General features: G+C 36.9%; 1 protein-coding gene across 1 annotated transcript in view; it reads right to left on the bottom strand.

Moving 5' to 3' along the window:
* MYO16 (myosin XVI) overlaps positions 1-27,363 on the bottom strand; it is a 286,365-nt gene that overhangs the window by 33,070 nt on the left and 225,932 nt on the right. The window contains exons 29-32 of the mRNA XM_058859396.1: positions 16,063-16,159; positions 10,719-10,965; positions 8,588-8,895; positions 5,589-6,791 (exon numbers count right to left, since the gene is read on the bottom strand). Coding sequence (XP_058715379.1) covers positions 5,589-6,791; positions 8,588-8,895; positions 10,719-10,965; positions 16,063-16,159 — 1,855 coding nt within the window. The remainder of the gene's footprint in view (positions 1-5,588; positions 6,792-8,587; positions 8,896-10,718; positions 10,966-16,062; positions 16,160-27,363) is intronic.

Here is a 27,363-nt window from a genome sequence, read left to right as displayed (position 1 = left end):
TGGTGTGATTCTTGGAGTGTCCTGCACAGAGCCTGGAATTGGACTTGATGTTCCTGATAGGTCCCTGCCAACTTGTCCTGGTCTGATGGGGGGGATGGGGGAAAGAAGATGAGGGGGGAAGAAGAAGCCGCAGTTTGTGAGAACAACACTCACTCTCCCGCATCTCGCTCCTGGACTGCGCTGTCTGCAGCATGGACAGACAGCAAAACAGAGCTTCTCTTTTGCTTTTAGTTAGTTTTAGCTAGCTGAGGCAGAGGAGTTCCCTGGACTTATTTTTTTTTCCTTTTTTCTTGGATCTGTTCAAACCTGCTCTGGACTGAACACCCAGCCAAACCCCGGGAGCTCACCCCTGTGGCCCACCGGGGCCTGGGCCTCGGCACTTTCCATCGCCGGAGGGACTGATAAGAAACTGAGCGAGCTGAGCTACACCACATGAAAAGGACTTTTCTTCTGGATTTGCCGTCTCATCGAACAGTGAGAGGTTTTATTGTTTGATATTATTCAATTTCTGTTAAATAAACAGTTTTTTCCACTTTTCTCTGAGGAAGTCTTTTTTCCCGAACCAGTTGGGGGAGGGGCTGCTTGAATTTGCTTTTCTGGGTGGACTCCCATTTGGAGGATCTCTCCCAAATTTGCCCTAAACTAGGACACAACTCCACCTAATCTATCAGAGGCTGATGACTCTCCTGTGTTTAGATATCTGATCTGAAAATTAGTCACAGAAAGTCACCCTCACTCCCTACTAATTAAGGCAATTATGTAAAAAGATGTTAATCTCCTTCTGAAAAGTGTGCTGAAGCTTAACTGACTAAAGTTTTAATTATTTGAGAATTTTACTTTAAAGATGTAGAACCTCAATGCCTTATACAATCATTCCTCCAGCATTTACAGGTAAAAGATAAAGTTGAAAACATAGCTTTCTGTATTACTTATGGTTTGTAAGTTATTAGCTTTTACCACAAAGTATATCTATTTCATTGTACAAATAGGAAGGAGATGGAGATAGGATTATTATCTTTATTAAGTTGCTTAAGACAAAAAATTGAGTGACATAGAGGGTAAAGGCCTGGGATTTCATCACGGAAACACAAGTAGGGATTTAATTTGTAATCTGCTGTTGAGACGTTAGCTGCACAATAGCTTGCTCTATCTGATGATAAGGGAAAATTATTTATTAACTACCAAAGGGATGCCTGCCTTTGGCAGGACAGTACTTTTCATATATATACATTACATTTTGTTGTTCTCCAAGTTTGAGTCAACTCAGTAGAGGGTATTTGGCAAGATTTAGTCCCAAGGTACATCAAAGTATCTGTATTATTTTCCAGTTGTAATTATCTTCCTATGACTTTCAATGCTTAAACCGGAGAATGTGGAATAAGACACTGATATGTTAAACAGCTACCTGTCATATCATATTGAAAATTCATCACTTAGGAAGTAAGTGAAGAAAGGATTCACACAGTGAATGGATGTCAAGGATACTGGAAAAACAATAACAACATTGATAACAATAAATAGTTAACAATCTTAAGTTTTCACATCTTTGCTGTTCTTACCAAACTGCTTGGAAAGAAATAGGTCACTGAAGAATGGATAAGACTTGAATATACAGATTTACTTGTACTGAATCATTATTTTACAAACTTGATGCCTATACATTGGTGATGCATATAAAGGAAATGTCTCCTTAATTTTATTTCTTAGGCACCCAGATGTGGGGTTGCAAACCTGTGTATTTTCTTTTGCTCAGACACAGAAATTAAGTATCTATGTAATTTTCTTCTCAACAGTGAAGAAGTGGGAAGAAGAAAAAACATTGTACCTTCATCTCAATAGACTAATGGTGAGAAATCCACATGAGTACTCGTTCTGCCAGTCTAAGCATGGGTGAGTGGTTAGGATTTATTCTACCTTTTGTTCTGAAGGAGAAATGATTCCCCTTTGCATGGAATAATTTAATATCAACTGTACCAATTAAGAGAAATAGCATCACAACCTCGCAAAATCTAAGTATCATTCTTCCACACTGAGTAACAGAAAATTCTGTCTTTGCTCATAAATATTTAATATTAAATGCTTAAACATGTGATTGTCTCTTCCTTATATAGGTAATGTCTTGTATGTAGAATAGTCAAAAATATTTGGATATCCTGCTAAGGAGTGCTGTTTTGTGATTAAGGATTGAATTTGGTTTCATGAGGTCTAGTTTCAAATCTCAGGTCCTGTCTCTTTGAGTAGGGCCTTTCTCTGCACATGACCATTCAGTTTCAATCTGTCTTGCAAACTAAGGTTTTCACTTCCAGAAATCACAGAGGGAAGATTTGTGTGTGTGTGTATTATCACTTATCTGCACTAAAGTCTCATTTCATACGGAGTAAAAACAAATCCCTGTGTAACAATACAGCTGCAGTTTCAATGACAACTCTTTCCAACCTTCAAAAATCACCTTATCTAGGTTCTCACCTGTTACAGCTTTGTTTGAACAATTAGCTCTGCAGAGCAAAAAACTTCTCTTGTTACATGTGAAGCATTTTGCATAAAATTGCATCCTATATGATCCTGATCATTGTTTGAACCAGCAGGGGCTAGTGTTGTATTAAAAAAAAAAAAAAAAAAAAAAAAGGCCAGGCTCAACCACAAAGAAAAGAAAGTTGTTGCCATTTGATTTTTTTTGTTGTTGCCCTTCTGAAAGACAATGGTCTCAGTTCAGTTCACAATAACTCTTCAGCGCATCAGAAAACCACAAATGTATTCTGCTGTAATTCCGGACGAGCTTTTCTCACAAAGAGGTCAGGAGCCAAAAGGACATAAGTGTTCTCAGGCCTTGAAATTACTCCTCCAGGCAAAAGGGAGGCATGCTGGGGGATCTGTATTGCACTTATATTGGCGAGGAGGCTTTCATCTCCAAGGCTGATGATCCCATACAGAAACTCCCTGATTCCTATAGGTAACTCTCCATGACTTCAAAATGGCCCACAGTTTTACTTTCTAGTTTTAGTTAAGATTGTCAATAGACTATTTCTTCTGAAAATAAAGGAAATTGCCCATTATAGAGTGCTATTCTAGGCTATGTCTTCAACTTTAATGAAATTCTATTAACTTTTTTTTTTCACCCTATCATCGCTGATAAATAAAATAACACAAATGATAAAAAGAAAGGGCGGAGTCTTCTAGTAACTTAATATGCACTAGGCAAGAGGTGATAATAATGTCAGAAGGTAGCACACGACAACTTCTAGTTTTACACAGCTTGTAAAGACCCAGCTCTGATGACTGCCACCTTATTACTTTGCATGAAAAGTTAAATAATTTTTTCCCACTGTTACCATAGAAAATAGATGAACACATAAAGTACATTAAAAAGGCAAATTGTAAAAACACTCATATTCACTTGCATTTCTTAGTTACTTTCAATCCATCTACTTATCATTGAACTATTCATATGTAACTGCACTTAGTATACAGTAGCTTCCTAGCTCATAAAATATTGATTCAGGTTTTTTATCGTATATCTTTCTTGAACTTTGATCTTTCATACTTAGTGCTCCCTTGATGAAATATTTAGAAGTACATTTTCCATGTGAAAGGTAAATTTAGAGGTTTTTTATGGTACCCTCTGTTAATGCACTAGCTTCAACCCACATGAGACCCAAGCTGAACTCTATCTTGGTCACATTTAGTTGATCATTGCATTTGCAAAAAATCTTCCATTCCAAAGCAACTTTTATTTTAAGGTAAAGGCAATTTTTTTTTTTTTACCTGGTTGCAGTGGTTTATGATAATTTCTTAATAGGTACATTGAGAGACACTTGAGAAGATACATCCAAAGTGTTAACTTTACTAGTTACTTCCCAGCAAATAAAAATGTATAAACTGTATGATAAACTAACACTCCCAACTTCAAACAAACAAACAAACAAACAAACAAACAAACAAACAAACCCAACCACAAAAACATTAAAAAACCCCACAGAAAACATTCTATGTATATTTATAGGCAGTGAATGTTATTGAGTAATTATGTCAAAGCAAACGAAACTACTGCAATAGCTCCTTTACCAATTTCATCAGTTCAAATACTTAGCATCAGAAAAAAACATTCTCTTGAGGTTGAGAACTGATAAATTCTCATTTCATACTCATTCAACATACAGGATTGAATTCAGCATAAAAGAACAAGCAAGGTCCAGCTAAAGCTTTCTGGGGGTCTGGAGGACTTACAAGGGTTCTGCCACCAGTTTCTTTGATAGCTGAATGTCCCATCTTCACCTAGATACTAACTTTCATGAAGCTTGTAGAAACTCAGTTAATTTTGAGACCTTTATCTCCTTGGCTGAAAGCAATTTGGGCTGAAAGCTGCCAAAGTTCTTAAGAATAGAGATGTAGGCTAGCAGACATCCACCTCTTGCTCTGTACACACATGTACAGATCAAGAACAAACACCTTCTTCTGTATAGCTGTGTAAATTAGGATCTGATACTAAAATCAATGGAGCAGTAGGTATTTAAGAAAATGAACAATGAATAATAAGAGAATCCATCCTGTTCTCTACAAGATTGTTTTGTATTTCAAAAGTATGACTCAGGCTTCCTCCCAAAGATATGGAACATCAATAGGCCAATGGAAGTACAGCTATACCGAGGTAGGTGGCATGTGCAACAAACAGAAGGAGCTGGAAGACACTGCAGCTGGAAAACTATGATATAGTTGAAATCATGTAAAGTGTCAGTTTTGCACCTGGACTCAATGATCTTAATGTTCTTTTCAAACTTAAGCGATTTGATGACTCCATATTGTCCATTTCGAATATGCTGCGCACAGCTCTTGATTAAGACAAGCTATTTGGACAGATAGAAGTGAAGAAGCAGAGAAAACAGTCTAGATATTTTATCACACTAAATTATAAATTCACAAAATTTTCTGTTTAGGAGATGCTAATATGAGGAGAAATTTCTATATAAAGTGTACTGAGTAGAACTTAATAGGAAACATTTTTTTAAATCAGAAAAGTAATGCAAAGACTGGAGTCAGTGTTGTTATTGAGATGCAGAGCCAGGATTTAGTTTAAGTTTTTAAATATTGTTCACTGCATGACTCTCCATCCAAGCATTATTTAGGGGAATAGTGAAGACTCTATCACCAAATACAGAATTTAATGGAAACGAAATGATCAAACTTTAAATGACAGTCTTCAAAGTAAAGCACATCTACCAGCCACCTAGCCATATATTTAATTAAAAGTATTTTTATAGTTTGATAACAGAAACTAATTTTTCATACAATGTAACATATGTGTTTATTTTACTGAGACAGCTGGAATGTTAAAAGAACATTTAAACTTTTGTCATACAAATATTTTGGTAAAAAGAAAGTTGATATCTCAGACAAAACCTGAAGACATATAGTTTCTCTATATAATTTATATTCTATGTGTGTTTGTTATGACTACAACAGACATTTAAAAAACAAACCCAAACCAATCAAGGTTTTCATTCTACATTTTTGCCCACTTTATCAGTTTCCAGGGTTAGAAAGTTTTGATGCAGAAAAAGTTCACAATACAGAAGCACAGAGAGCTGCCTTACCTTCTGGCTCCCTGATCTTACGTCCTGCTGCAGATTTTCGTAGCACGCTCCTTCCTGAGTTGAACAAGCTAGTTAACTCATCAAGGGGACTGGTCAATGACCTTGAGTTTGTAGGGCTGTATGGAAATGAAGATGATGAATTTGAGTTCAATTTCCTGTGATCCGCTCTTGCCACCTTTGGGGAGTAAGGCAGCTTGGAGAATGGAGAAGATGAGCATCCAAGCTGAGCAGGATTGGGTCTCTGAGGTACTTTTGACAGATCTGAATTTGTACCTGTCTTCCCTGCATTAATCAGGAAACTAGCACAAGTCTCCGGAGGAGATGCAAAATGTGTAGAAGCCCGGTAGGAAGCAGGAGGTGGTACAGGAGGAGGGGGTGGTGGCAGTGGAGGAGGTGGTGTGGAAGGAGGAGTCACTTTGGTGGTAACACTGAACACAATCAAGCCTGGAGATACTGGTCTTTCATTTTCCCCCTTCTGGCCTTTGGAGTACTGGGGTGATAATGGACTTGAGCCTTCTGACTGCACAGGGTATTTTAGGTTGGTTTCCAAAACAGGAAGCTTTTTGACCTCTAGTGGTGTTAAAGGTGATTCATCAGAAGCAGGTGAACATGTGACAGGGGTTGGAGGGAATACAAGAAGTGGTGGTCTGTGGGGGAGCAAGTTAGGGAAAGGGGCTGGAATGTCACATGAGTCTTTATAGATCAAAGCTGCTTGACTGTTTCCATCCAATGTTCCATCTTCAATGTTAACATTTTTTTTGTTTTCAAACAACAGAGGAGGAGATCCAGTCACTACTGGAATTATTCCATTACCAGTGCTTCCTTCTTCTGGTAGAAAATACTTCATTTCTTCATATACAGACTCTCCCTGCTCTGGACTCTCTGCTTCAGCAGAACTGCTTTTCACTGCATTCCCTACCATTTCAATATAGACAGGCTCATTTTCCTCCTCTTCTTGTGACATAAAGAGATTCAACACGCCATGTTGTGGTACATCAGTAGAAGCTGCTCTCTGCACTGTCACAGTGTCATAGACACCTGGTTTAACTACTGTGCTTGCTTTTTTTACATCCCCAGGCTTTTGGCCAGGTATTTCTTCATAAGAGCCGCTAAGTTTTGTATTTGGACTTCGCTTTGGTTTCCTGGGAGGTATTTTTTTCATGGTACTATAGTCATCACTGTGTGGTCTTGGACGGGTCAGTACTAGGAAAATGAAAAATGTTATTAACAAGTTAAAGGCAGCACTGGTCTAGTACTTTAAGCCCTCAAATGTTGCCCATTTAGTTCTACAATGAACAGCAGTCACAAACACAGGACTCCAAGCAAAAGCATAAATACTTCTAGCAATAAAATGCAGAATTTTCAGCTACCTAACCACAGGCCTTTGCTACCTGGGCATGTAATCTTCATTGGCAATCTCTGCTGGCACCAAAAGATGAAAAACTCACACCTAAGGAACTATATTTTGAATCCAGATGTGCACAGCAAGATCTATAACATATGGAAATATGTGCTTGTTTCTCCTTTTGCTCCAAGGGAGAAGGGCATGCTTTCAACTAGAAGTCAGCACAGTGCTACTTGGACACATATGTGATTGCCAGTAACTGAAATACCCCTCTGTTATGTAATATCTATAAAACTCTAATTATAGGATGATATTATGCCCCCCGCTTCTTTTGTACTGCAGGTGTGGAAATAATTTATAACTTTAGGGAATCTCATAGCCTAAGGGCAAATCCCCAAGTGAGTATACATTTAACTAAACTAGATAGCTCTTCATAGCCTCCAGGCGTGCATGGAGTGAAGAGACTAGATACCTAGATGATTGGTCTTTTAAGATCAAGATTAGATGGTATAAATCAGAGCTGGTTTTGGACAAAGACCAAAGAAACTGACATAATTCCTGGAAAATGAGTACATGGCAGAAACTTGGCCTATTGTTTCATACATATAAGAACTTCAAAATTGTTTTGTGAGTATATGTAAGCATTATTTTTAAAGCCACACATTAATACATAAATTGTTGTTCTTTCAAAGCACCTCTATTAGAACTTCCTGGTTAAATCAATAATCTCTTGCAGATTTGGACACAGAAAGATTAAATTACTACACACCTCCTTAAACCATACTAGTTTAAAAGTATGCTTGGGTGAAGTTCATGTCTGCTTACATAGAGCTTGGATGAGCAAGGAAGAGGTTAAGAAAAATGGACTCTCATCTAATGAACTGGATGTGAGTAATTATTTTGAGAGACGTGTCTGCAAAGATTTCTATCCATTGTATGCAGGACTAAGGAATTATAGCGAGCTTTAAATCCAACCTGAAGGATCTTCCTTTATATGCCTTGAAGATCATTTACACAAAACATGAGAAGTCAGGCTTATCAAGGAAAGCAGAATGCATTCCTTTCCTTCATCTTCTACTCATTCATTTCAAAGGTGAAGGAGAACAGAACAAGTGAACTCAAAATCATGCTGTATGCACCATAATGCACTGAGATGCTTTGGGTTACTTGCAGCACTTTCCTTCTAAATAAAAATCACTGTAACCAAATTATGGCAAAAAAGCCACAAACAAACACTGAGCATGTAAGTTATTCATGTAAGCATAGAAAAAAAGTAGAAGAAAGTTTAATGTTTGAGCCAGTGAAATTCAAGATTCGTGCATTCTGTTTTAGTGATGCAAGATATACTAACAATTTAAAAGGTGAGATAAAATTGTGGGGTAGAATAGCTCATTTTGACAGATTACTTGTTTCTAGAAAGATTTCTACAAATAGGTTTTGGTTGTTGACAAACTGGGTAATTAGGACACATGAGTATTATTTGCTGATTTGGGTACAAATGTCAAATTGGCTAATTTTATTTACTGCCACTGAAATATTTCAAGGAAGTAGGACCTCTCAAAGGCATATGACTGTGTTTAAAAGGATCAAAGTAAGAAAAACACATCAATAACTCAGAGTAACATTTGCGACTGTCTCTGCCTTTATGTCTAACCTTCATTAGCGGTTTCCTTGGAAGCTGCCGACAAGCAAGCACTAACAGCCTCGTAGGAGGCACTCAGTCGTGTGTTGGGGTCCCTCTTTGGTTTGGGAGGAGGTTGTTTCCTTGGTGATGGCAGGCTATTGCTATCGTCCATGCTGAAAACAGAGTGCAGGGAGGGGGATCTGATGGATGACCCAGCTGCAGAATGTACCAAGCCATCCACTGCCATGGGGACGGGGACAGAGCTGGAGTGAAAGTGCTTAGACGTTCGACAGCCGGCAAAGCTGTCCTCAGAGACCTTCCCACCCTTGTCTTCAGCTCTGAAAACACAGAAAAGAGGCCCAGATGCATTATTCAAGCAGTAACAATGAACCTGTTCATGCAAATGTAACAACAGCTTTTTGGTAAACAATCTCACAACTCCCCTGCTGTGTCGAGGGGATGTGTGTAGTAATCTTCTGACAAACAAATCCAGATCAAGCTGCTAGCTTTCTTCCATTTCCTGTTTCATGATAAATCAGGACACCGGCCCTTTTTCACACAAATGCAGCCTTGCTTAAGCAGTCTCATATTGTTGACCAGACATTCACTGAATGAATTGTTCACACTTTGATTGCTACACACAATCAAAAGCTGGGTTTTTAATCTGAATGATAATTTCTGGGAAATCCATTTTAATAGAAAGTTACTGAGGCAGCAAATGCTGAGCCTTTATCATTATTTTCTAAAAAGACAACTATAAATTCTATTTAGATAATGCAAATCTTTAAAATATTAGAGTACCTTTTTAACCAGCTACGTTGACTGCTTGAGCAATTCCACCCAGATATCCCTATATCTTCCAGTTTAAACTTAATTATTAGTTATTACTTTTAATAATATTTTTTATAATGACGTTATGTTTAGTTGTTTCAATTACAATTTAGTTTTTCAACTTTTTCCTTTTTTTTTACTATTTGAATACCTATTGAGAAATAACCTTCCAGATGCTTCTGTCAAATTGATTTTTAACAAAAATTCTTCTAACATTTTATTCCTCCAAGAATCAGAACATCGAGACCCTTTTAACTTAGAGTAGTAATGTATTAGATAGAAGATGTCTATACTGCTATTCTTCAAACAAATCCCCAAGCATTTGTCTTTTTAAATTGTATTTCTGCATGGCAAATCACCAGTAGAGCTAAAATTCATGCACAGGATATAGCCAGCTGCCCATGTAGTAAATGAAATAGCAAAAGATGAAAGCATGGTGCTCAGTGGATAATTTGTTTTCACTGTAATGTTTAATTACAGTCTTTCCTACAAAGGCATTTGCTCCAATATGTAATCACTGGGATATTTGAAGCTAATTAAGCAGATGCACTGCCATTTTCACTTTTATTAAAGTCACTGACAAAATCAATGATAGCAAAGGGAGTTGTTCTGGATGAAAATTAAGTTCCTATGTAAAAATAAACATTTAAATGTCCAGCAGGTTATAGACACATTCTTTCTGTTGACACATACCGATTAACTGCAAAGGCTAACTGCCCATTCAGCTAAGAGAGAAATCAGGTACTTCCTAGAAAATGGCTCTCCAGCATTTACTGGATTTGTAAAATAGGTACTTCTAAAAACTCTGTGAGTTAAAAAAAAATATAAATAATTCCCATTTTTAAACAAAAGCATCCTCCCCACAATCAATCTACTTGTTTCAGTGAGAAATCAGGATTCCTTAGTCTGGACTTTACTGTATTTTAAAACTTTCCTAGCTGTTTTTCTTTACCTTGGTAATTTCTCAATGTTGGTATTTTAAGTCAGAGAAGTTTTTCTTTTGCTTGTTTGGTCTGATGAAATGAAACTATAATCTATTATCATAGAATTAGGAGTATTTCTGTAAAAAAATAAGTGTCTCAGAGACTTGAATAAGTTCCTCTAAGTTCATTGCCCCCTGAATAGAATACGGTAGTCTCCTTAAGTTTCTAGACTTAATTACCTGATATACAGGGAAAAAAACATGACTTAATATTCGTTTGGGATGAGCATATACTTGAGAATCCTGTTGCAATCCCTCAATCATTTCCACAGCTTTCTAAGCAGGGAAGGAATTCACAAAAACTGAAGAGACTCATTAATTCTTCACAGCAGGTGTTTCTCATCTTACCTTTTGTGGCCTTCTTCTGGCCTGTTTCTAGCCTCTCCCTTTTCCCTGTGGTAAGCAGCATTCATCTCGTTGCGCAGCCGGTCATTTTCCCGAGCAATGTCAGAGGCATTTTGAATCACCAGGTCGTCATATGCTTTCAATCCCATATCCTCAGCATTCTGCAAGAAGCTTTTGATTGAGGTGACCTCTTGCTGTTTGATGCTCATCTTCTGTAGCAAGCGCTGGCGAGCTAGAAATCCTCTTACAACTATCATAGTGGAAGGAGAAAATATGGACCAATGAAAGACAACTAATCGGGGAATTAACTTAATAACACTGTGTATTCTGCTGTAAAAGTGAACAACCCAAGTTCAGTCAATATCTTATACAAATTAGGAAAGAAATCTGATGGCAGATTTCAGTAAAAATACAGTAAAATGGAACCCTTTCTGTTTTCTACTGCCAGTGCTTAAAACGAAGTAGTGACAGTAAATTCATAAATTTAAGCTATCAGAACGGAAAATGTTTATTTTCACTGAATGTTATTTTTTTATTACATTACAACGAAGATGTAATGAAATGTATACATCTTACATGTACATAATGTAGGATGTATCCATAGATGTATACTACTGCTTGTGAAAGCATACAGTTACATTGCAAAGGTCAAAAGACAGTTTGCTTCAAAATAAAAGCCTGGATAAATTAATTGCAGTAAAAGCAGTAGGAATTAAAGGATTGCTGTTGGTCAGCTTTTAAAAATGTTTTAATTGTTTCAATGTACCTAATTCCCCAGCAAAATCACAACCAACGCAAGATTTTTTTTTGTTTGTTTGACTTAAAGACAAAGTCTTTAAGACAGAGTCACTTCTCATTTCCTTTCAGCTAAAACAATTAGTTTAATATAATGCAAATTTCTCAAATGTATCTGTCGCATCATATCTGCATTTTTCACTTAAAAGTTTTCATCTACATTGCATCAGCTTCATGTATCTATTAGACTTTTTCTTCACACTCTTTGTCAGCTTTATGCTGGGAAAAGATTTTAGTGCACCTCCTATAATAGCTTTCTGTATCACTTTCCTATGTATGTACATTTGTTACAGCAAATCCTACTCAAATACCACCCAGTACCCTGGATTCTCTGAAGTACAGTTGATCAGAAACACAAGGCACAGGGAACTCTGTGGCCATAACAAATCTGGCACCATTTTAATCCCAGTGCCTACAACAGGTGGTTTCAATATCCTCTGAACCCGTGTTTTGGCTTACAAGGAAAAAAAATTGCTAACTGAAATTACTGTGTTTGTGTGGGTGTTTGTTTTCTGGTTTTTGCTTTTTTCAAGTTCCACAAGATCATGGCTCCTTCCAGATCTAGAACCACTGCTGTGTATCTCACAGGGAAGAACCTGTTTTAGAATTATTTGTATGTTGCCTTAAATACTCTCGGTTTTCATCACTTTACTTTTATCAAAATCAGGTGAAACATCATCATTTTCTTATGGTTACTCTCTTTCTGGTCAACTGAGAGTTTTTCATCAGTGAACTCAGCAGACAATAGCCTATGTAAGATGTTTGTTTGAGTTTGGAAGAAGATGCAGAGAACATTGATTGCAGGATAAAAAAGTTAAAATGCATCAGATATTTACAACAACATGTTTAAATTTCAGATTTAGGATCACTGCAGAACATTAAATGATGAAGAGTCAAGCTGAAATAATCTAAAGGAAAAATGTCAACATAGAAAGATACAATTAGTCTTCTATGAATATAAAATGTTATTGAATAAAATAAACAGCTAAAGCATAGGGTATTGTAAAGTACTTTTTATCGTCTTCTAGTGCCTTGTTTAGACAAGAAAAAAAAAGATTTCTTTTTTAGAGATGCTTAGTGCCCAGCTGACAAGATATGAGAAAGGCTAATGTTAACATACTAATACTGCTTCCATCCGAAATTCACTGGGTTTGAAAACCTTCAAATTCAGATACTTTGAAATAATTTCTAATAATAATTTATGATAGCTTTGAAGGTTTATGCTTTTATAATCACAACCAATCAATGCCTTTAATTACATTCCATAAAATCTGACTTCTTTAAACCTTGCAACATTAATGCACTTACCCAATTTACTTGAAAAGGAAATTAATACAGTTATTGTTGACAATTTTATGAGAATATTCATAGTAAAGACATTACTGAGTCTGAATCTAAGGGCTATTGTTGAAAAAAGAATGAATACACGCATAGAATATGATCAGAGTTCACTGCTAACAAATATAAAAATATTGAAAGAGCTTAATAATAAAAAAATGCTTTTTCTTAAAATATTCTCTTTAAACCTATCGTGTGCAGAGCAAAAATAGTTAAGTATCACATCCTGGGTGACTTTGGGAAATAATATGTATTTCAAAGTAACATTTTTACAAGAGTCTATGTGTGCTTTTAACTTGACCAAAAAAAAAAAAAAAAAAAAAGGAAAAAAGATTGGTAGCACCACCAAGGTTGGTTAAAATAAAGAAATTAAGTGATCAGTTATTTGACAGGATTGTTAGCAGACATGAATGAGCAGCTTAGAGTAGCCTGCTAGAATGGTCCAGTAAAATCCAGATAGAGATTTTTGTAGAGATCCAGTAGAGCTAATTGTAAGATTTAGAGACTGTACAGCTACTCTGAATATGTACTTTCACCAAAATGAAAAAGAAACATTCAACAAAGCTTTATTACGAAGGACTGGCAGATAGAATCCCTCTTTTGCACATGTTTTCATGAACTGAGTACTTCAGATTTTTCATTAGACCTTTCTCCACACTTCCTTCTCTATGAGAACATTTGAAAGATTTTTATTTTGGTTAAACACAGAACAAATTTATAACCTAAAAACTGCTGTGAAATGAAACTGTCAGCTCCTAGACTTTTACTGCTCAGTTTCATCTGCTACTGTTGGGTGCTGGGTACTATGATTGTCTTGTGAATTCACTCCTCATTTATGTAGATCTAAAATAATTCTCACTTATGCAAATTAAAATAATTGAGGTTAGCACCCATAGGGCAGAAAAATAGCTAGTTGATATCTAGTATTGAGAGTTCATCTAAGGATGAGGATTAGAATAATCAAAATTCCAGTAGACCAAGGATCTTGGTTATGTGAGAAATTTATTAACTCTTGTATATACAATGAATTCAAGTTAATTCCTCATCTACATGAACTCTGATGGAAGAACTTCAGCATGATTGCCCTTCCTATGGGTACAAACAATTTTCACAGTGATTCAAGTCAAAAAGTGTCATATGTAGTTCTCATACCTGCAGAAAAAAAATAGGACAGTCTCTAAACTCACAGATATATTTTTAAGTAAAAGTGTTTCTACACATGCTTGCACTTTAGTTTGACCCCTCTCTTTGCTTGTGTAAGATAAGTTTCAAGATACCAGAAAGAACTTATCTGGTTTGCTTTGTTTTGTTTTCACACACACCCTCCCACCCCATCCCGCCCCATATCTAGAAGAAGAGATTGCTAGATAGATTGGAAGTAAAAAGAGTTGATAGTAATTTTGGGCAAGACCTGTTTCCCCTTAAAGCTAAGCTCTTATCTAGGTATATGATGCTACATTTAAAGCCTGATAGAGGAATTAGAATCATAGAATCTGAATATCCTGAATTGAAAGGCACCCACAAGGATCATCAAAGTCCAACTCTTGGCCCTGCACAGGACACCACAAGAGTTACACCATGTGCCAGACAGCATTGTCTGAACAGCTCTTGAGTTCTGTCCAGCCTCACGCTGTGACCGCTTCCCTGGAGGGTCTGTGCCAGCACCCAACAAGCCTCAAAATTTCCTGATGATCCCTTGAGCCCTGTCACTGGTCACCAGTGAGGAGAGATCAGTGTCTGCCCCTCCACTTCCCTTCATGAGAAACTGTAGCATAAGAACAATCTACTGGTACCTTATTCAAATCTGCCAGAGCTCTTTGGCCTGCTAATTCTACAAGTTTCCAGTTGCACATGTTTGTAAAAAGCAGCTTCTTTCATGAGCTAATGACATGAGGTTGATGTCTAACTATAGTTCACTCATCCAAGTTCCTGATTTTCTCAGGTTTCCCAGATCATAAAAAGCATGCAGATGAGCCATAGTTTTAAACACACAATTTTGGCAAAAATGATTTTTCAAGTTACTGTAATTAGGGATGATAGAAGCAAAACCAAGAAAAATATTTTGTAAGGAGCCAAGAAGCCCTATTGTCTTCATTCTTCAGGCAGGCTTTGTCTTACTTCTGCAAAATATGGACATATCTAAGGATGTTTTAAATTTTGGTGAAGGGTTATATTGAAGCATTCTGTTTGTAAATTGGATTCCAAAAGGTAAATATTCCCTTTCTTTGATAAGCCAGCATAAGAAGGGAGAGGATAAACTGTTATTGCTTTTCAAAATGCATAAATACCATAGGGTAATTTGCATTAAAAAATCACACCCAAGTTCTAAACTCAGCTGAACTGTGGTGTCTGTTACCTGCCATTCTCCACGTTCATTTCTGAACTGTTACCATTTCGATTTCACTTGCTTCACGTTTTCTCTTGGCTTCCTCTTTTTCACTCATGCTTACGGTGAGGAATAGATAATCAAAATGAAAGGGGTTTACATTTCTTAAGTCTGCAATTTTATGTGTCGGACAAAAAAAAGACAAGATTTTGTCTTTTTAATTTCCTTGAAATGGGTGAAAAGGGGAACTGTTGCAGACATCAGCCAATTAGGTAAATAATGAATGCTGTGAAGGAAGCATCTTCAAACAAAGAAATATTAATATTTTCAGCAGTTGTTTGAGACTCTGATAGGAAATGGAGCATAAGTAAAAGGAAATCAGGAGGCAGTAGATAGTACCTTCTTTTAAAAACATGCCAAAAAATGTCAGTGGCCTTAGGAAAAATGCAGGTGTAAAATGGGGAAAAATATCTAAACATAAAAACATAGCAGTCAAGTAAGAAAGTAGTAAGAAAACAGGAAAAATAAGAACAACTGAACACACTAAATTATTTGCTTTGTTTTTAGTGTCAATATATTTGAAAATATTCCAATTTTGTATCACTGTGCAATATTTGATAAGCAAAAAGAAAAATTATATTAATGCCTTGAAAAATCACTGAACTTAGTCTAAAAAGAAAATATTCAAGATCCTTTACATTTTAATTACATTCAAGAATTTGTCATAAAATTATGTTTGGCAGAAAGTTCAAGAATCACCAGTGTTAATATAATCTTAAAAATCTGCGTATATCTGTAGGGAAATGTATCAAATACAGCAACTATTCAAGATGGAGAAAATCTCTTTGCTATGCAACAGCTCGGGTATACTTGTTCTGTAACTGTTACCTTTTTGGCAGGTTATAATTTTCTTCTGAAGCTGAAGGCACAAATCGTTGAGATGGTCAGCTTGCCAGTACTTAAGAAACACTTTTCGGACTCCTATCTAGAATACAAACAACAGAGAAACCATCAACCATAAAATAAGGCCAAAACAATGACAGGTAAATAGAAATCGCATGTTAACAATCCAGCAAAGGGTTGAAATAATATCTGCAATTTAGGAACAGTACAATGCCAATTCTTTAACAGAAATGTAGTTATCACTTGGTTGAATAAAAGATGTATTTGTAAAGGATGAACAAGCTGTCAGACAGATAGTTCCACTTCAGTTCCAAAAATATCCAGAACAAATAGTACAATCTTCAAGTTAAATACAAGTTGGGGAAAAAAGCATCTGAATCTAATTACTCTAATGTGTTAGACAACATAATAGAAAATATGGTTTAGCTCTTATAAAGCAGAAGGGTAGGTGCATGGAGAAAGGTGACAAGACAAACCCATGTGGAGCAGAAAAGGTGAGATAGCTGCCATCTGTGGAACAGGAAGAACTTAGCTGAAGTTGAAGGAGGGGAGAAACCCACTGTCATTAGTGACAATGGCTCCTAAGATCCAGTAAAATTATGAATCCTAGTTCCCAGTCTTGCTTACTGAAGTTGTGCTTTGGGTCTCCTTTCAGGATCAAAGTCAGAGACAGAGGGACACATTTGTGAAAAATAGTCTCCTAAGCATTGATTCTGGTGTTCTGTATGATCTTGGTTTAATTAATCTAGTTCTTGAAGTAACAATCATTAGATGCTCTCACTCCTTTAGAGACAAATTTAGCTAGTAAGACCAAAAGAAAACACCTTTCTTTTGATACCTCCTGAACAAGCTGAAACCTATAAAATTCTTTCCTGTATCATCTTCAAAAGCATTCCTTTTTAATAGACTTAAAAAAACACATACAACCTAGCAACTCTAAAACCAGCAAGTAACTGGAAAAAGCCCCAAACAATAAACCAATAAATTTTCTCAAGAATTTTGTAGAAGTAACTTTCTTCACTTCATAAAACAAAATAAAAGGAATAGTGCCAGAAAACTGTGCTACCCTAGAAGATTCTAGCTTTTGCCTAACTATTAATTTTTTATGGCTGATAGGCATACTGATTAATTAATGCAGGTCTGGCTAAAATTGCCAGAAATTCATTCCAACTCTTGTTTGTATCCAGCTTACAAGGTCACTTTCTTCTTGCTGAACAATCCTGCTCCACTGGTGTTTTTTACTTTAGATCTGGGAGACAGGTATCTGGAGGGTTAATTGTACACCCTTCCAAATTTTTTTTAATCCAAACACCGTCAAATGTACATCATGGTAGTGTTGGATGACAGACAGCAAGGACACTTATTTCATGGTTAAACTCCATTAACTAAATTCAGAAATGATTGTGGAAAATGTTTGTCCCTTGGCTTCCCTTCTGTCTACTGTAGACACAAACTATTTTTAATCAAATGTTTTAAAAAGTCTGTAATCCTGAAGTTTGAGCTAACAAAGATGGTGCAATTGTTAGTCTTTTAGTTAAAATCAGATGCACTCAAATGGGAAAACTGGAATGTTTTCTAATTTGTTTTTTCCATTAGTATCCCTTTTCCCAATAAAATAGTCCCTTTTGAATTATTGCAAAATGTGTGGAAGCAGGTGACAAGAAATACATGTTTTACTTGTCTTGCCATTGTCGAAACTCAGAAACAGGGAACAGGCTTTCTTTGTCTGGTGGTTAACCTGAGGCAATTTTCCTGAGATCCAATTGTGCAGTCACATGCTGCTGTTAGGGACACACTCTCATCTTCATTTTCTTAATAGACAAACAAAATGTTTTACTTTTCTTCTTCAGCTTTCAAAATTCTCTATTCACCTGGTTATCTTAACCCTTTGCCCACTGAACAGTTTTTTTCCCCATTCGTCTTGTCAAACCACATATTGAACCTGCATTATTACTAGTTTTAGCTACTAATATCTTCATCATCTTGCTTACATTACCTTAAATACAGAATTCTTCTGTAAAAAATAACTGAATTATTATTCATATAGTTAACTGTAATTAAATTATCATGTGGTTATTATAATTACCATTTCATCTGAGCAGCTCTCAGACAAAGCCTGAGACCAAATACTTAATAAAATTATATTCCTTCACTCTGATTAAATTTTCTCTTTATACTCCACTTTTCCTTTCCACAAATCCTCTACATTACACACTTTCTTCTCTCCTGTCTCAGGCCTATGCCAAATCATCCAATTTTTCCTTATTTCTATGCTTTGTCCTTAATTACTCCGAGTTCTGGCTTCTCCCCTTACTACAGCAATATTGATTCTTTGATATTATAAATGTCAGATAAATATTGATAAATATCTCAAAGATATTATAATGACAACTACAGGCCACTGATTTTTAAGGACTGAAATTTTATTTTTAAAGTTGCACTTTTAAACCTTAAAAATGCTCTTATTACTAGTAATGCCCATGGCAAAATTAACAACTCCATTCTCAATTTTTCTCATTATGGACACGCTGTTTAGTCACATTTAGGCTATATTTCAAATGTGTAACTTAACTAAACAATGAGTTGCAATTTATTGTGCAGTATGCAGTCACAAAATCAGAGTCCAGACAATTGCTGAAGCTTATGTTGGCTTAGCTACAAGTGTCTGGCACTGCAGTCACAAAGCTATCTAGGGGACATGCAAAGCTTTACTGTTCTTTTCTCTCATCCTACACCCCAGGAACAATATAAATGGAGTTATTGTGGTATCACTTATGCTATGAACTTCATTAGTGGGAGCCTGCTACAATTTTTAAGTGAATGAGGAAATACAAAATGTCAATGCAAATCCATTTTTACATTCAGATAAAAGCTATTTATAGATTTTTACATCATATGCTGGGTCTACAGAGAGCAGAGTTCTAGACAGAAGCACGTATAGCAGAAACTGCTATTACATGTTTGATTATGTTACTACAGATAGAAATCTCTGTTGCTTAGTCTTTGAATTAAATCTCAGCGCCTCTAAGGCTGACCAAGAGAACAAGATAGTCTCACTGCCCTCTTTACAGTTCTGGTGTTCAGTGAAAGCAACAATGCTGAAAAACGTTGGGATTTCATATGTCACATATCAAAACAGTTTTTGAAGCTGCCACCTGTCTTCATTCTGGTCTCCTCTTTAATCACAAAATGTTTCCTGCTTGCCTAGGGGAAAAAGGGTTCAAATGTTCTTCCACTAAAACACTCATTTTTCAATATTTTTTCTGGACTACAAAGTGCTCTCAATCTGAGTCTGAAATTTTAATGTCATTCAGACTCCTGTAAAAGTAAACCATCTGTGAATTACAGTCATAGTTATTTTAATTAGGAGAGCATTAGAGTTTAAAATGTTATTTTTCAAAATGACACATTTTTTAAAGACTAAGTAAAATTGTCAATGATGACTACTGAAGCTTCAATAGGAGCTACAGGCTAGGGTTTTTTTTTTTATTTTCCTGGAAGGAAAGAGAAATAATGGGAGAGAGCTGTTCTTTCTCTTTCTTCTTCTTCTTTTTTTCTTTTTTTTTTTTTTTTTTCTTTTTTTCTTTTTAAATTTTATTTTACAGAAAAGGTGTAGGTTGTAGAAGTACAGACATTCAAAAGTATGGAATGGATGCTGAGATGGTGTGTAGGTGGCATGGAGGCAGTATTAGCTCATACTTAATAGGTGTCAAGGGAATGTGTAAAGCTGTTCTTTAGTTTAAAAAAGGCAATTTGTGGGAGTGCTGTGTGTTTCTGGCAGTACTTTCAAAATAGCTACCTACAAAAGACAGAGAACTATAGTCTAATGATATTTTACACAATGACACACATTTTCACAGAGTATTAATGAAATTTAGAAAAAAGCCTTAATACTACTGTAAAATGTGTCTTCTTGCAGTGTACATGTCTACTAAGATATTATAATGACAACTACAGGCCATTGATTTTTAAGGACTGAAATTTTATTTTTAAAGGTTTAGTCTCTCTGCTTTGCTTCACACATTTTAAAAGTCCTTCTTTGTCTCTGCAAACTAGTGACATTGCACTCTGGTACACACTGAATAAACCCACATTTTAGCATAGTTTATGGCCTTAATATGAAGTATGTGAGTAGTCTGGAGTTCAAGCGAGTGACATCAAGCATTTATGTATGCTCTTTTCAGGAGCTGGACTTTAGAGAGAAAAACTGTTATTCAGGTCTCTGGGAAAGGGCAGAATAATGGTCACTCCTTTTCCCTAAACTGTACAAACCTCACAGCTCTTCAAACCATCATGAAGAACTGCTTTACAGGAAGGGAAAAGAAGTGATTAGGAAATATAAGAAGCATGTAAGAAACACTCAGTAGGAGAAACCCTACCCCAGTTCTATCTTATAGGATCTTGATATTTACTGGACCTATCATTCTAGTTTTCAGAGTTCTAGAAACAGACACAGCACCAAAACATAGTGGTATATCCTCATTCCCACCTTCTCCCCAGGCCTGTTCTTTCATCTCATTCCTAACCTGAGCCAAAGCTCTCATTCACAACGCAGAAGAAACAATAAGAAAGGGCCTCTTGGCATGAATGAGAAATACAGGCAACAGGTGACAGAGAGAGCAATGGCACAGAGAGAAAGCCCTAAGGCAGGAGACTGGAAAACTAATCACAGACAAATAAGAGATGAAGACTGGGACCAAATATGAAGCAAAGTAACTAGAAAAGTGTCAAAAGGTGAGAGATGTGAGAGGGGAGGGAGGAAGAAGAAGACACGGAATCCGGATCTGAGATGCAAAAGATATCATAAAGAAAATTGCATTAGCAATTAGGACTAGTAATCCTAAGCAAAACCCAAAAGATGGATGGAGAGAGGGAGGAATATATTCTAGAGGGAAAGATATATATATATATATTTATAGAAATATGAAAAATGGAGCTTTGTGTTGAAAGAGTGAGAGCTTTGTGAGCATTCTGAGGTCAAAACCAACCACCCGTCCTATTCTCTGGCTGAAGGGAATCATGGATTTATCTAGAGTGGCACAAAGTCACTGAGAAAACTTGTGGGCAGTGTCTGGCCCAGGCCAGTCTTTTGGTCATACTGGTGAGGTCAAAAGTCACTCTCTAGTGGTTTCTGCAATAGCAAATTATTTCCAACATATAATGTAGTGACAAGATGAAAAAAAAAATATAATGGGACAATATAATTTTACTGATATAATCCAAAGTATGAGGGGAAAATAGATAATTGTGTTTTAATAATTTCTCTTGTGTTTTAATAATTTCTGCTATTATGAACCTGCTCCAGGATTTTGCTTTTTAATTGCCTAAAAGAAATTGACTTTTAAAGTAAGATATTCAATACAAACAGGAAATTGACCTCAGGTAACATTACTAAATAACAAATGAATGAACTGGCATACAATTTATGAGCTCTAAAGTTTTCCAATTTGATGGAAAGAAAAAAGTTAAGAATCCCTTGTATATTAGATTTCTTGCAAAGTACTCCAGTACTTCAGCATATTGGGTACAAAGCAATTCATATAGCATGACCACTTTAATTGTACACCAAAATAAACATTTCTGTTTAAAAAATAACAGATTATCTGAACTGAGCATAAAACTTACCTATGTATGATTTCATACACCTCTGTTCATTCCTCTGATTTAATCATGTCACTTATGTTCTACATTCTGCTATTTAATCATAAATATACTTTTCCCCAAGTAGGACCATAGTATGCTAATATTATATACTGATACATTGAATTTAAAAATACTTAAAGACAGCTCTATGAAATCAAATAAATAAAGCACCCATAGAACAGTAATAAAATATGATTTTGTCTTTGACTGGTAAGAACTGTGGATCAGACTTTGTCTTCCCTTTGCAGTTCTAGAAGTGTTAGAAGAATTTAAAATCTCTGGATGGACTTGTGGAATTACTTTATATTGAGGACTTATTCTCTGTTTTATCACTCATGATTGCAAATTCGATAATACAGCTCCACACTGGCAAAGATAATTTCTCCACAAACACTGCTGGCTCCTGAAACAGCTTCAGCAATGTTTGTACTTGAGAAAGTGTGAACTGGTCCTAACACAGCATCTGTCTCAAGTAACTACATCATTTGGAGCTTCCTTAAAACATTCCAGTTGACTCTCCTGTATTCAGATATTGCTTATTTCAAATCTGATGAGCCTTTGAATCATCCCGTTTGAAACTTAAGTCTTGTCTCATTCTCTGACAAATGAGTAAATATCCTGTACTCAGAATTCAAAGCTACTGATGAGAAGGAATCAGTGTGGGTTAGAGGAAGCAAAATATTGGAAATATATAAATATTAGAAAGATAAACTAAGACAAAGCTTCTATTAGAAGTTTTTAAGGATTACTATATTTTAACCAGATAAGCAGTTCTAGCAGTCAAAGGCTGAAATATTCACTTTCAGTGAAGTCTGACCTTTGTAATTCTTGTATTTAACAGATGCACTTTATAGTAAAAGCAAAATTAATTGATGTTTGCTTTTTCTTCTGGTATGGTACTAGCTATTTGCACTTCAGCAAACTCCATCTGAAGTAACTCAGAAGGGTTAATTGCAGACTACTGACCTTAGCTAAACAAAACGTAGAGTTCCAAGTTTTGATGAGAAAGCTCCGTAAGCTATGAGCTAGCTCTTTTTTATTGAATATATATTTGCAACTGTAACAGTGTGAGGAATGATAATCCAAACAAATGAAGGTTTCCTTATGTCAGTAAAAAGAGCCAAGAACTGTTTGTGCCCATACTTCTCCCAAAGCATGATAATGTTTGCAAATTAAGTCATGCCATTGGGATGGTCGGTTTTGCTTAGCTAATGCATCGCTGTGTGACAATAAATGAACACAGAACTGAAAATGGGGAATTCCTAATATAAAGACCTTCACATATTCTGAGGGACAGGAGATTCTTCTATTTTACATGGACCAGACAGCAGTTCTGCTCAATTTAACTCTAAAGTTACTAAATATCATCTCACTGACTTCTACAGGGGTTAAACAAGGATATTACTTTCCCTCTGCCCCAAGTAGAAGTGGTTTGTTTTGATTTAGTAATCTATTTTTCTCTTACATCAGATGTGTTTATAAGTCACAGCAATTAGCTAAGCTTGTAGTGATCGAGTATATGTTTTAGCTGAAAGAATACCTTCCCGAGACTGCACACACAGTCAAGTTGCAAAAATTGCCTTTCATTAGTAGCTCTGCACTTTCATAATTCCAGCACTTAAGTGCATGACTGAAACTGCATGGCATGTCAGCTTCAATGAAACCACTATTTTATTGTCCCATTTTAGTTATCTCCAGCTCAGCTTACCCAAGGAACAGCAACATTTCATAAAGCTATCAACACTTTTGTCCCTACATGACGAAAGACAAGTCAGCAGGGAAGAAGACCAGCCTGGCTGAATAGCGAGCTTTCACTGGAACTCGGGGGAAAAAAGAGTTTACAACCTTTGAAAGAAGAGCCTGGCAACTTAGGAAGTGAACAAGGATGTCACTAGATCATGTAGGAAAAAGATTTAGAAAGGCAAAAGCTCAGCTAGAACTCAGTCTGGCCACACTGGGAAAGACAGTAAAAATAGTTTCTATAAATACATTAAGAAAAAAACAGGCCCAAGGAAAATCCATCCTTTTTTGGATGCAAAGAAGAAAAGGCAGACGTATTTAATGACCTCTTTGCTTCAGTCTTCAACAGAAAGGCTAGGTATTTCAAGACAACCAGCCTCCTGAGCTGATAGACAGGGCCAGGGAACAGAATAGGCTCCTTGTAACCCAAGAGGAAGTAGTTAGTGACCTATTGTCCCACTCAGACATTCAGAGGGCACTGGATGGAGTCCATCTGGAGGTACTGAAGGAGATGGTGGAAGAGTTCGCTAAGGTGTTCATCATTTATCATCAGTTCTGGCTAACCAGGGAGGCCCCAGAAAATGGGAGCTTGGCCAGTGTGATGTCCATGTACAACAAGGGCCTGAAGGAGGATTTGGCAAACTACAGGCATGTCAGCCTGACCTCAGTGCCAGGGAAGATTATGGAACTGATCATCTTGAGTGCAACCATGCAGCACTTACAGGACAATCAGGGGATCAGCAGCCAGCAGGGATTTAGAAAAGACAGGTCCTGCCTGACCAACCTGATCTCGTTTCATGAGCAGGTGACCTGTCTAGTGGATGATGGAAAGGCTGTTTGTCTACCTGGACTTCAGTAAAACCTTTGGCACTGTCTCCCACAACATTCTCCTGGAAAAGCTGTCAGGTCATGGCTTGGACAGGTGTACTTTTTGTTGGGTTGAAAACTGGCTGGATGGCTGGGTCCAGAGAGTGGTGGTGAATGTGGCTGGTTCCACATCCAGTTGGTGGCTAGTCACAAGTGGGGTTCTCTGGTGTTCAGTACTGGGGCCAGTCCTGTTTAATATATTTGTCAATGGTTTGGATTGAGTTGTCCCAGTAAGTTTGCAGACAACACCAAGGTGGGTTGGAGAGTTGATCTGCTAGGAGGCAGGAGGGCTCTGCAGAGGGATCTGGACAGGCTGGATCAATGGGCCCAAGACCAGTGGTATGCCATTCAATAAGGCCAAATGTCAGGCCACACTTTGCCCACAACAACCCTGGATAGCCTTTCAGGCTCAGGTCAGAATGGCTGGAAAGCAGCCCAGCAGAAAACGACCTGGGGATGCTTGATAGCCGGCTGAACATTCGCCAGCAGTGCGCCCAGATGGCCAAGAAGGACAATGGCACCTGGCCTGTATCCAGAATAGTGTGGCCAGCAAGGCCAGTGAAGTGATTATCTCCCTGTACTCAGCACTCGTGAAGCCACACCTCAATTTCTGTGTCCAGTTCTGGGCCCCTTACTCCCAACAGAGAAAGTGAGGTTCTGCAGCATGTCCAGAGAAGGGCAATGGAGCTGGAGAAGGATCTGGAGTGCTCCTGTGAGGAGCAGCTGAGGGAGCTTCCATTGTTTAGCCTGGAAAAAAGGAGACTCAGGGAGGACCTTATCACTCTACACCTACAGTGAAAGGAGGCTGTAACAAGGTGGGGTCAGCCTCTCCCCCAGACTACTGGCAACAAGTCAAGAGGAAACGGCTCAGGCTGTGCTAGAGGAATTGCCATTCCTGGCAATGTTCAAGGAACAACTTCACATGCCACTTAGTGCTGTGTGGTGGTGTTCAGCCAAAGGCTGAACTCAGTGATCTTGGAGATCTTTTCCAACCCTAATTATTCTATGATAATAAATACTTGCTTCTAACACATAAGCTGAAGAAACCACCACAAGACATTGGCCAACTAATAGTGTTTGCTCTTATGCTCTGCTAAACAGTAGAAAATAAACCAAAACTGGACCCAAGTACTATATCTTCTGCACTTTTTGTCTATTTGAAAACAGACTGCAGTATTTACAAGAGAAGAAAGAGCATGTCTGTGAGCAGGGTCTGAGCTTTGTTGTTTTGCAGGTTAATAAAACATTCTTGAATCACAGCTTATGTGAGAAGGAAAAGAAAAACTGTCAAGCAGGAAAAAAAAATTACAAAGATACCATTTTCTTTTCTAATTTTAAGGGATTTTAATTCAGAACAGTTTTCCCTCCTCTAGGTTAATATCACCTTTCTCAAAATGGGATAGTGAAGTACATTATCAGAAGGAAGTTAAATAAGGTATCATTCAGATTCACTCAGCTAAAAAGTCCAGATCTTTCTGTTTCCCCCTCTGCTCTTGAGCTTATTGGCAACTTTATCTTCTGATGATGACATATTATCAGGAGGTTGATTTCAGATCTGTATTGCTTTCTCCTAAATATCATCACCTTGATGAGGATATTTTAGCTATCTTTTTGGATCATTTTTTTACCTGAATTTGCCACACAGCTCTTCAGGGAAGTGCATGTAACAGTGTTGAGGAAGACAATTTTTGATTTATTCATGAACTCCTGCAACAAATAGATTTTCTATTCCAGCAGTGACTCATTTAAATAGGTACTGCTGGCAACAGTGGCTGAATAAACCAGTTATATGTGTAATCCCTGCTTTCTGGATGATTTTTAGTAATACACTACAGATGACTCCTTTCTCCTGACTTTGCTAGCTGATATCATCTTTGCTTCCTAATCCTTTTTTTTTCTTTCTTTCCTTTCCTCCTCCCTCTTTATACCTTTAAAATGTTTTCATTTTTTCAGAGTCTTCTGCTGTAAAAGCATAGAGGAGAGCACCCATGACAAATACAGATTGTGTAAGCATCTTCATTTAGATTGTTATTTAAAGTTCAACTTTCATGATTAGTCAAATGAATCAAAAAGAAAATTGACAGAGAGATTATGTGACACAGACATTAGTCACTAGTGCTGATAATTGGGTATGTGGTTTTGTACCACCTATACAAAATAAGTTGGTACCAAGCTGGTATTCACCGGACATTTAAGAAATTAGACTTAGAGTGAATTTTCTCCGTAAATTTTCTTCTATGCTTTTCATCTTTCCATTTGTTTTTCATAACTCTCTATGCCTTGAAAAAGGTGCATGGAGAAGGTCACCCATTTTTTCAAACCTTGTTTCTTGCAGCTTAGTCTGTTGCCATGTGCCTCTTAGTCACTGAGTGACAATGGTATAACTCTCACCCCCAAACCCTCCTATTTCATTTAACTTATCAGTGTCTCTGAAGAGTTTTGTGCCTTTCTGATCTGAGGAATAATGCACTGCTGTAGTTTTGCACATCTGACTTCTCCTGGAGTTAATGAGATTCTGGAGTCACAATTTCTAAAATCTGAGATCACAAGCTTCAGTCCTCTGCATGATGGAAGGATTCTGTTTTGTGATTTCCTTTTTAATATTTTTGTCTTCCAAGGTTTCAGGTTTGTATTCAAATGCCTATCACTACAGAATCACTTGTCTTGAGCTCTAGGCTTTCACTGATTATCAACTGCTTTTTTTCAGTGCTGTAACAATGGTTCTTTCTCCAGAGAAATAAACTTGATAGGCACCCTGCTCTATGTTTCATGATTAGAGCACTGTTACACAGCTTTTGTCCAATGTCAAGCTAGTCTCTCCACATAAGTTCCAAAGGTGAGAGATTCTCTCATCTCCAGGTACTTGTAAGTGAAGGTACAGTTTCTAGATGTTAACAATTGTTTGTTTTTTTTAATATAGGGAACCTTGTGGCAATGATGCAGAGCATAGATCAGAACAAACTCATAAAACCAAGGTAGGAAAAGAAAGTCTAGTTTATTATTTTTATCTTTCTCAGTCTTTTTGTCATTTCTATT

The sequence above is a fragment of the Poecile atricapillus genome, chromosome 1 (genome assembly GCF_030490865.1).
Source record: "Poecile atricapillus isolate bPoeAtr1 chromosome 1, bPoeAtr1.hap1, whole genome shotgun sequence".
Classification (NCBI taxonomy): Eukaryota; Metazoa; Chordata; class Aves; order Passeriformes; family Paridae; genus Poecile; species Poecile atricapillus.
This window is presented reverse-complemented; position numbering and strand designations above follow the sequence as displayed.